Source organism: Argentina anserina, chromosome 6 (assembly GCF_933775445.1).
Source record: "Argentina anserina chromosome 6, drPotAnse1.1, whole genome shotgun sequence".
Taxonomy (NCBI): Eukaryota; Viridiplantae; Streptophyta; class Magnoliopsida; order Rosales; family Rosaceae; genus Argentina; species Argentina anserina.
The window spans coordinates 34,789,246-34,801,197 of NC_065877.1; the positions used below are offsets into that span (position 1 = coordinate 34,789,246).

At 40.3% G+C, this 11,952-nt stretch overlaps 1 protein-coding gene across 1 annotated transcript; it reads left to right on the forward strand.

Moving 5' to 3' along the window:
- Positions 1 to 9,473: 9,473 nt before the first annotated feature.
- On the forward strand, positions 9,474 to 11,123 carry LOC126798561 (zinc-finger homeodomain protein 9-like). Its single transcript, XM_050525568.1, has one exon. It carries the CDS (start codon positions 9,779 to 9,781, stop codon positions 10,856 to 10,858), a length of 1,080 nt encoding a protein of 359 aa, XP_050381525.1. The 5' UTR covers positions 9,474 to 9,778; the 3' UTR covers positions 10,859 to 11,123.
- The last annotated feature ends 829 nt before the right edge of the window (positions 11,124 to 11,952 follow it).

Genomic DNA, 11,952 nt, shown 5'->3' on the forward strand with positions numbered 1-11,952 from the left:
GATCTTCCGCCTGGATATGTGGCCACCTCCCCAAGTAACTCCGTATGCAGATTGAGAAAGTCTTTGTATGGTCTTAAACAGTCACCTCGTGCTTGGTTCGGAAGATTCTCACAATTCATGAGGAAACTTGGCTACAGACAAAGTAATTCAGACCACACGTTATTTCTCAAACATCAACAAAGGAAGGTAACAGCCCTAATTATATATGTTGATGATATGGTAGTTACTGGGAATGATACTGTTGAGGTGGATAGATTACAGAAACAGCTTGCCACAGAGTTTGAGATGAAGGACCTAGGTACACTCAAGTACTTCTTAGACATTGAAGTAGCCCGGGGAAGCAAATGTATCTATCTGTGTCAAAGGAAGTACATCCTTGATCTACTAACAGAGACAGGTATGTTGGACTGCACTCCCATTGATACTCCTATTGAGCAGAACCACCGGTTAGCAGAGTATCCAGATCAAATCCCCACTGACAAACCGCGTTATCAGAGGCTAGTCGGGCGCCTGATTTATCTATCACATACCAGACCAGATGTTGCGTATGCAGTAAGTGTAGTAAGTTAGTTCATGCATAACCCCAGTGATGACCACATGGATGCTGTTGTAAGGATCTTGAGGTACTTGAAGTCAGCCCCAGGGAGAGGAGTAATGTTTTCTAATCACAACAATATCGTTGATGTTTGTGGTTTCATAGATGCAGACTGGGCTGGAAACATTACAGATCGGAGGTCAACATCAGGGTATTTTACCTTTGTTGGAGGTAACCTTGTTACATGGAGGAGTAAGAAACAAAATGTGGTGGCTCGATCTAGTGCTGAAGCAGAATACAGAGGTATGGCTCAGGGAGTGTGCGAGTTGTTGTGGATTAGGAATTTGCTACAAGATTTGGGTGTTAAACCTAAGAATGCTATACAACTATACTGTGACAACAAGGCAGCTATTAATATTTCACAGAATCCTGTGCAACATGATCGTACAAAACATGTAGAGGTTGATCGTCACTTTATAAAAGAGAAGTTAGACGCTGAGATCATTTGCTTTCCGTTTGTTCCTACAGAAGAGCAACTTGCAGATATACTCACCAAAGGAGTGTCCAAGAATGTTTTTTATGACTCACTTTGCAAGTTGGGCATGGTTGATGTGTATGCGCCAACTTGAGGGGGAGTGTTAGTGGAATGAAGTAGGTGTGAGTAGTAGGTATAGTGGTGGAGATAGTGGAGTGAGTAGGTGAATGAATTAGCCTATATATAGGAAGCAATTTGTATATGAATCATCAATCAAAATTCAGAAGCAACAATAAGTATTTCCCACTTTTGTAACGCCGCATAAATGAGAAAATATGTCATTTTTAGAATTGTGATCTCCGACGTGTGGAGTTTATGTGTCATTTTTTATGTCTATTATATTGGAAAATCTTGACTCATCTTTAAACCGTCCTACAAATGCATGTGAAGCTAACCAAATCGATACAAGTAGTTGCTTCTAGTGTATGCAACAATTGAATGTTGAGCATGGGTTCAACAAGTATGAGGGGGGAATAAATAGTCATATTCCTCTCGAATAGGAAGGACAGTCTCTGATCTGCAACATTAGGCATTAGCCCTTCCTCTCCGAATAGGATTGCAAATTGAAGCTTCTTTCTTTCATGGTCCACTTATACAAACAAACTTGATGATAACCATCACATAAATGAGAAAGGATGAAGCTCACGCAATTTGCTATATAGAAACGACGGAGTCGTGGATTGCACGGTGCATTGGAGAAAGAAGGAGGAAAGGTAATACCTTATTGTACTACTCATGTTCTTTCATGTGAGCATGATCCAACTTCCACATGGGAGATTGCCTACATATATTTAGTTTGGCCCAGCCACTTGACTACTTAGTCAAAAGTTCTAATAATCTCATCCTCCATTCCTGCTTCATCCTCTACTACACTTGAGCTTATTGCTTAACAATTTGGTGCATCATTGATCATTTGATCGTAATCATTTTGATCTTGATGGTTATTTGATGCAAAATTCTTAATAATCAGTGGTTTTTATCCCTTTGCCTTTCAAATGCTCGTCACCTGGTAGACATAAAAATGTGACCATCTGATGAACTAGACCTTCTAATGCGACACCCTCAAAATTATATCTCTATAATCATCACTCAATATGGAAGGGGCATGTTTCTTTTATGTGTATGTCTATCACTACCTATATAGGTTCTATACTTCTATTGATCATGAGATCGTTGCCATTAGTACGTTTTTTTTTCTTTTTCTTTTTGAGGACGGGAGCCATTAGTACGTTTTGTCTTCGGTAAATTTCTCTACAGGTAATTCGCCACAGAGGCTATGAGCATTATGATCAAAGCAATTGGGAAGAGAATTACAAGAAATTACTGCTTATTCTTTCTGTGAGCATTTGCTTCATTTTGTGCTGTCAATCACACAGCGGTAAAAACTGGAAAGTAACATGATCAAAGTTACATAAAATCGATGAAATTTGATTTGATATAGACTGAGTCACTGTTGTCTAATCTATCTTGAAGATGATTCTTGTTCTTCTTCTGTTCACACCCTCGGCCCCTTCTGCTGAGGCCCACGATAAGTGGTCTCGCCTAGCCCTTACTCGGCTTCCCGTAGCCTGCTTAGGCCCAAATCACAGTTTTGGCGGGCTGGGCCTTCTGTCTAAACCGGAACTTTCTGCATATAACGGTTATATGCTCATCTCATGTACGTAACCTCCTGATGAACCAGACCTCTTGTTTATATACCCTCAAGGGCTCAAATTGTAAACTATAGAATTCATTGAATACATTTGTTTTTTTTTTATACAAAAGAAGCAGATCGACACTATAAATTTAGAGGGTTTGTGCAAGTTACAATTTCCCAACCAGCAGATCGTCTGGTTCATGTCACAGGAAAAGGGCTTAATTAGCAAAGAATCTTGTCACAAATTTCCCTAAACTTCTTGTGGAAACACTTAACCAGTTCTAGATATCCGGATACACTTCGTTAGGATTTTCATTCCGCACCTCTCTCAACAAGCCATAGCTGGCTGTTTCTTTCTCCTCCAGCTTCGGCACGAGATTATGATATAATTCTCAACATGCTGCCTGTCGCTTTAAAACAGCATGAGGACGTTCTGCCATGGACTCGCGCATGGCAAAAGCAAAAGCATGAACTGCAGCTTTCTGATCAAAATTACTAACTGGCAAAGAATGTTGTGGAAGCTCCCACCGGTGAAAAACGACCAAAGGTTGGAGTGGCAGTCAGCCAGTCGCTATAATAGTTTGTCTGTTTGATTACCTCTGGTATCTTATATTCCCTACATAACGCACAACAGTTCATCACAGATGACTTGGAACGAAACAGACGAAAATACTAATCCACTGTCAAACAAAGTAGTGTTCATAATTAAGCCTCCGACGCTTTTCCACAGCTGCTCTCTTTCCTTCTCCTCCTAGGAAAACGCAATACGCAGGATACATTTCCAAGTTGAGCTAAGTAAACACAATACAAACACATACATGGAATAGTGAAACCCTGACACTCGCACACACCTGCAACTTCTTCAGCTTTCTTTTAAGCAATGATCTCACCTTCAATGCCTCTCTTGTACACTCTTCCACAATCCTAAATCACATTCATAAAAAATTCAATTGAAATACACAACACAAGAATGTGATCAGTAAATTTTTCACACACCTCATTGTTTCGCTTCCTTTTGTTCCTTCCGATTGTATGGTTACCAGAACAGTTCTTCATACTAAGCATTCAAGTTTCATCCGAAGAATATTCGATTCAGTAAAAATAAAAAACGTACTGGGGCCAAACCTGAAATCCATATTTTTCATATCCAGCACGAAATTGGTCCTCTTTAGTTTAGTTTGACGAACTTGTAGGACCGACCGGTGTGATTGAGACTGTGAGTAGCGAAATCAGAATAAGAGCACCAGTGGGTCGGCGGAGGTTAAAAAGACATGAGAGAAACTCCGTTTATTTCGCCGGTCGGGTCGAAAGCCAGTTTGCCACAGAGGGAAATAATAGATCTTCTCGAGTTCTCGTTATACCCTTTAGCAAACTACTCATTATCTTCTAGCAAACTAAAGTATGAGTAAAGCCATGTCTTCTAAAGTATAGCAAAATGCATGCGTACCAAATTACTATAACGTCATATTTAGTCTCAAATTTGACTAAAAGCTCGTAGAGGCAAGGGACGACCTCTCATATATTAAGCTCCAACTATTTCTAATCTCGACCCCAAACCCTTGTTAATACAACTATTTCACACTCTTATTATGGCATTATGCCCTTCAGAGCCTCTTCCCCTCTATGTGCCCTGTTACTCAGCTCGACTTGCATTGTCCCGCTCAGAGATGAATTCTCTGTTAGTTAACACAAGCAAGATTGGATCGGTAAACTACAGTTGAACTGGACAATAATTGTGCAAAATCCATGCATCTTATTAAGTTGGTCACAAGGTAACTAGTTAGTTAAGATGAGAGTTGGTGCAATAATCTAGCTACAGAGTGAGCCCAGCATTAGACGAATCGATCAGTGGCATTGGTTAAATGGGGTATCCCACTTCCACACAAACCTCATAATAATTATTGGATTCGATCATTTCCAGAGAAGAAGTTACGATACTGTACCAACTTAACAATATTTAGGTAGACTTGTCAGACGCCATTAATGGAATATTTAAGCTGTCTCTCATCTAAGGCATCATCTGTGTGGTATCCGTCATCTTCGTCGTCCTTCTAATATCGGGTAGGTTATAGGTTATGCTCAGAGAATCAGATCATTCACAATTGAAACTTACTCTGATTGAAGACGACTGTGAAATTATCGATCATATAATTCGGCTTTCACCCTTCTCTTGCGTCACCTGATAATTTGCATGCCTTCTGTGAAAACCACGAGCAATCAAGTTTCCTAACTCAAAGAGTCAAAGGTAGCTCCATCAACAAGGAACTGCATGTGTGTGTGCTTATATATAGATAGGTCATCAAGCACTTTCAGTCTTTGAGATTATATAAATCGATCTCTGCTCAATCTGCAATAATTTCGGTTTTCATAAATCATAATAACAACTGCAGTACTTGCTTTTCTCTGGTGTTGCATGTTGTTAGGCGTGTCTTTGATGCCAAAGATAAACACTTGATGGCCATATTTACATGTGCAGGATAATTTGTGTATAGTTTGTGTGGGAATCTCGTCCATATATAAGCTTTTCGATATGATCCAATTGGAGTACTAAGAGTCCTAATTGGAAGGTCTAATTGGGATCGATCTGAATGTAGGTCATACTACCTTGGAGAAAAAACACGCAAGTGCAGGTGCTCTATAAAAGTGATGCTGGCCGGTTGTTGCCTTAACCCGTTACATGGGAAGCCAAAAGAGTTCATAATGTCTCATCTATTGAGTACTACTATTTAGGTTCATGTTTGCACTAACCCATATTGAAATTTGTTATAATACACACAAAATAAAATTAAAACTTATATCCATGTCACTTATATAATGCAAACATAACGACATGTATCGATCACCCTACTCAATCGGTTAAGATTTGTAATAACTCAGGAAACAAAACATTACATATATCGTATGACTAATTCTGACTGTATCATCCGATCATCATTCACTAATAAGCTTTGATCGTTACTGCACTTTTGTTAGTCACTAATGCATTATTGGACATCAACTATGCTTGTCAGCTTAATTTTGCAGTTCTACAGTTTCACCAATTAATCTCTCATTCATTTCCCTACCGACATGGAGCTAGTTAAAATCCAAATAAGCTGTGACAACGTAGGCAGCTTTTACCACGTATGACCCGAGCTAGAGTTAATATGATATCTACCCCTCCCCCATGGATCCGAGGTTGAAAGGACAACGAGGAAAAGCAATGTACGAACCCTAAAATAAAACTCTCTAGATGTCTCTGCATGCCTAGGTTCTTTTTTCCTTTCTTTTTTTTCTGGTTTTTTTTTCTATACCGATTTGCCCTACCTAGGGTTGGACTTGGAGCTCGAAGAAGATATTAACTAATTCAACTCTTATGTATATCTAGTACTTGATGCTTAATTAATATTTTCTCCTTAACTACTAGTAAGTCTGAGAAAGAAAGAGGGTGATCAGAAATTGATGCAATTATTGGGCTGGTTATGGAACTCAGCAATTTTTTTTCAGTAGAAATTATTTAATGGAAACCCTAGCTATCTGCATGACTCATGCACCGGAGAATAATTAAAAAGCAATAGAGGGGTCAATTATTAATTAGGTTTCAATTATTCAGCTAATGTTTTGTGATTAGGTACACACTAGCATATTAAACCCAAATGATCGAAGACAAGACCTTAATTCCTAGGATTAGTTGGTTAAGATCCCCTGATCCATTCATTGGTTAACACCCTAATTCATATAGTTTGACGTGAGGAGTAGGTGCGTTGTGTGCACTTCGATCTCCTTTGGCGATAATGATAGTGCTTTTGTATTACAAATCCTAATTAATCAGTCATTTCAAATATTGATAACTTTCAATATTTATGCACTTTGCCAATTAGATTTTAATTGAACTGAAATCATAAGAGTCAAGACTAATAACCTTTGTAACATAAACATCATCACACTTGTAATCAATGATCGTTGTGCGTATTTATATGTGAAATGACCATTATTGGATGGTATGGTAGGGAATTGTCTGAGGGTCGAAATGCATTTTAGGCTGGATCGCTAGCTAGCTAGATTGAATTTTAATTTAATGATTGAAAGAGTTGTTTCCCTTCAGTGATCTATAATTAGTTTATTTTGGGTTGTTGAGCTTTCAACATTATGGCATTATGCCATACTATCTTCAGGTTGTGCAAGCTGGGTAACAAGAGGCACTATTATTGCTCATGTAGGAAACTTGCGTCAGTACTAACAGCAACCAAATTATCATTATTTTGGTTTCTCTTCTATAATCTCAGGTTCTGCATTTCCATTAATATCCCTATTGTACGTGGATGTATTGAAGAAGGAACGAGTACGTACATGAATCCATATTTCAATTATTTTTGCTCACTGCATGTGTAATTTAATTTAGTATCAAAATGGTTGTTCTTTGTAAATTAGTGCTAATGAGTCCATCGTAGAACGGTAGAAGTTTACTGTTTACGTACAATGACACCTCTGTATAGAGAGAGAGAGAGAGAGAGAGAGAGAGGGAGAGAGTAATTTATCGGAGGATGATAAATTTGATGGACTGTCCCTGAGAATGGGAAACTTGTAGGTGTGCGGGTGGCATGTCCCTTTTGAAGCCTCTGGTCATGGTCAGGACGACTCGATCGGGGAGCTTTTTGGATCAGACGTTGCAATTCGATATACGGTCCCACGCATATGTAGCGGTCGGAGATCGTACCGGGTTCCACCATTGAATCCGGGAACAAGTTAAGTCAGGATATTTGGGACAAAAGTCGTAGAGCTCATACATCATACAGCTCAAACTGTTCCTTCTTCTCGTTAGCTATCTTGCAATTGTTCGAGTAGTTGAGAACATCAGTCATTAAACTCGTAAATAGAGAATCATCTTCAACCTAATGAAGTAATGAACTAATGATAGTTAAGTTGGAACTCCCATCAGTCCCATGTGACTTCTGTACCCTCACCCATCAACCAAAACATATTATCACATAGAATGGAATTGTACCCCTTGTTGTTGTTGTTTGAATAGACTTTGTATTCATAACAGAAAAAATAAAACCTCACAATGCCATCATCTTCCACTTCTTGATAGGTAAGAACTACATTATATTGTCAAAATCTAACAAACAAGTTATAAGTGCCTAGAGTGCATATCGATCAAGTTATATAGTACATGTATTTCACTGTTATATAGAGGAAATAGAGGCAATAGACAATATATGTATCAGAGAAAAAGCTAATATTACTATCGATGAATGATTGGCGGTTTATTTACAAATATTATGATTTTCTTTTTTAAAATATAATTTATTTATAAAAAATGTATTATTTTATTTTATTTTCAATGAAACTAAACTCACGGGTTGCGAGTTTCGATACATGTGGACACAATGGGAATGTGGGTTGACACACCATTGAATGCTTAAACCTTAGCTGCTCCATCATTGGTCCAATGACGTCATCCATACTCCTCTTTTTCACAGCAACTCCTTAATTAATTACACCCCATCCTCCTTAAATCCCCAGAATTGTGTAAAGTCAGTGTGCTTAACGGTTTCTGATCCGAGTCGTAGACCCTCTAAATTTACCCACCACCGCAGTAAACGCTACAGTGCTCCCACACGTACAGAACCACCGCCTCCTTCACCTCTATCTTATAGATAATTATGGCTGACCATGACTTTAATAATTCGCATACGAACCGGATTACGAAGCAACGTGGCAGCCCCTATCGCTACGTGTCACATTATTCGAAGTGCTTCACACGCGTCGCGTAATTAAGCCGGTGTATTACGTCTTAAGCAGGATTACGTTCCATGCAGAAGGTCTAATAATTCTGCGCGATCAGCACCTGAAAACGTTGTCGTTTGGTTCGAACCCTTTCCGCGTCCGAGAAATTCTCGAAAGCCGACAGAGATATACCTTTAATTTAAGGGGGACGTGGTGCCCTAAACACCCTGGATTTTCACAGATTCGTTTCTTGTTAATCCAATTTCCAACACTGACCATAGTCCCGTAAGATACAAACCATGGTTACTGTGGGGTGATTTAGGGGCAGGAATGTCTTTGTGAGTGGCTAAGCACAAAGTAGACGAGTGATGGAAAAAACAAATAGGAAAAAGCTTACTGTGGGAGCGGTCCAGACCCCTCACTGTGCAACTTGACAAAAATATTAAGACGTGTTACAGTCAATGTCTGAGATTTGCAGGACCTCTAATTTATATTTTCTCATCAACTCTCTCTGCGGGTCAACCCGGCCTACATCCGAGTCATAATTGCATACAATATCGTTACCAAGGATAGCTCACAGCCCTAGTCACGCTTTAGTAGGGCAACCCCTACTTTTGTTTTCCCATAACAACTATCTAATTTCGATCAACTGATAACAGTTCACGACTGAGATTACACTGGAGGTACGCGTACTTACTATTTTACAATTAATTTATAACGAATAACGAGGAGCAATCTATCATAATTCATATGAGACTGTGAAAGTGAGTAAATTCGGACATTAGTATTGATTTAAGATTACACCGTGTACATATGCTCGTGTATACAATCGATTTGTTTTACAGATGGAAATAAATTTGTAATGGGAAAAAACTGGCATAAGGGTGTGGTGCTAAGATGTATTTATTACTACACAACAACCTTAACCCCATTGGGGACCCACCAACTTAACCATGGGATGATTAGAAAAAAAAACTAGGGTTAAAAAAAAAGGAAACAAAGTGGTTAAGAAGGGACAACCACAAAACCCAGATTTTTATTATCGACAGTCATCACTGCTCATCATCATCGCCATCATCAACTTCTCTCTCTTTCTCTCCGTTCTCTTCTCTTCTAAACCCAACCATTTCTCTCCTCGTTGTGTTTTTCATTTCGTTTAAAAAACCCAACAGCTATAGCTTTTTTAAGCTTTATCTTTAGCTTCCATGGAGGGTAGTGTTTACTCTAATCTTTACCACACTCCCCTAACCCTAACTCCTTAAACTGGCCAGAGCAGACTTTTCTAATTGGTCTTGTTTAATCTCCCCCACCTCCGGTTTTTTTTGCTTGTCTCGGTTTCTGAAACCTGTTAGATGTTCGAGTGATGGAGATAGCGCCTTCCATCACCACCACCGCCAGCACCAAGTCCCCGGAAGCCGACAGCGATACACCGACCCGGATCCAGCCGGCCAAGCCCATCTCCTTCAGCAACGGCGTCCTCAAGCGGCACAATCCTGCCCACCTCCACCACCACAACAGTAACATCCCGGTCACTCCTGTAGTCGTCAGCTACAAAGAATGCCTCAAGAACCACGCCGCCAGCTTGGGCGGCCACGCCCTCGACGGCTGTGGCGAGTTCATGCCTTCCCCTACCGCCACCCCAGCTGACCCCACCTCGCTAAAATGTGCAGCTTGTGGTTGCCACCGAAATTTCCACCGCCGTGACCCGGAGGACAATATTCCGGCGGTGGCTCCCGCGACTCATGTCATCGAGTACCAGCCCCACCACCGCCACCACCCGCCGCCTCCACTCATCGGCAACCGAAGCCCCAATTCAGCTTCTCCGCCGCCGATCTCCTCCTCCTACTACCCATCAGCTCCCCACATGCTGCTGGCCCTCTCCACGGGAGTGTCTGACAACCCGAACAACCACCACGGCGGTCAAATTGTCTCCCCCGGCGGCGGCACAAATGCGAGGAAGCGGTTCCGGACCAAGTTCAGCCAGAAACAGAAGGACAAGATGTTCCAGTTTGCGGAACGAGTTGGGTGGAAGATGCAGAAGCGCGACGAGGACATAGTACATGAGTTCTGCAACGAAATCGGAGTCGACAAAGGAGTTCTCAAAGTGTGGATGCACAACAACAAGAACACCTTTGCCAAGCGCGACGTCATCAGCGGTAGTGGTGGCGCTGCTAACGGCATTAGCCCCACCGCTACCGCTAGAATTCCCGACAGTACTGGTCTGGATCAGCACCAACTCCACAACATGATGAACGGTAACAACAACAATAACAACAGCAATGACGAGGATGATCATCCCAACAACAACAGCAACAACGGTAACGGTGGTGGGAGTCTGAGCAACATTCCGAACCCGAATCACCACCACCACCATCACTACCAGGTTGGCGGCAATAATCACCCGCACGGTGTCACTAACGGTGGGTCGTCATCTTCTTCTTGATCATTTTCGAAGAATAATTAATAAGGAGAGTACTTAATTAGTGAAGATCATAGAGTAAGAGAAGCTAGCAGTACGTATTAATTAAGAGACCAGTTTCGTTTTTCGTTTCTTTCTCTTTCTCATGCTGTTTAGTTTAATCAATGAGATAATCACTTAATTTGCTGATGCTGAGGATGTTATAACCTGGGGTGCAGCTAGAGTTTGGTTCATCATCCAACAAGGAATTAATCAATTAATTTGCATAATTTTCTTCTTCTTCTTAATTAGCTAATGCAAAAAAGCAATCCGTGCCATTTTTATCGTATTTGTTCTTACCAGAATAATTAAACTAGCAGCTGGCAGCTCTTTTTCTTTTTGCAGAAGATTATTGTTTCTGAATCAAATGTCTCATCACAGATTGCTAGGGATTTTCATATCATGCATGTGTCTGATACAAAGAAGCAGAAAGTGAGTAGCAAAAACACAGGGGGGGGAGGGGAATTTGCTAATTATTCTAGTTTATCCCACATTAGCTTTACGCATTTATTTTCACTTTTAATTATGAAAGGGGAAAGGATAAGAGATCTAAGAACAAATAGAATGATATTAATATGGAGGTTTGTGTTAGCTTAGATTTTCGATAATTAATAATGGGTATGGTCCTAAGTGAAATCCCATCATGGCTTTAGGTTATTATATTCAGAATAAGGTATGGGGAATGTGTTTCCGTTTTTGGGTTGGATTGGATGGTAGGCTATAATTAGGGAGTACTCAATCTTTGATTAATATTAAACATGCTATTATTAGCATAACCGAATAAGGGAATTAGGTTCGTGACTTACCTTTTAAGGGAAGTAGATCAGGTTGGTGATGATTAATTAATCTAATTGATGTGTTAGTTTAATAAAATCCAAGACGAAGGATGAAATGGTGTGTGGTTTTCTGTGGGTTTGTTTTTGGGGTTTTGGGGGTGTCATGGGATGTAGCCATGTAGGATGAAGTCAGTGGTTTTGTTTTTGTGGGGGCGTGTCCTTAGACCTTACTGCATGCCTTTCTGGATCTAACTGCCAAGTATGGGTCTTTCATTAGGTCAATTACCCTATAAACCCTTTTGT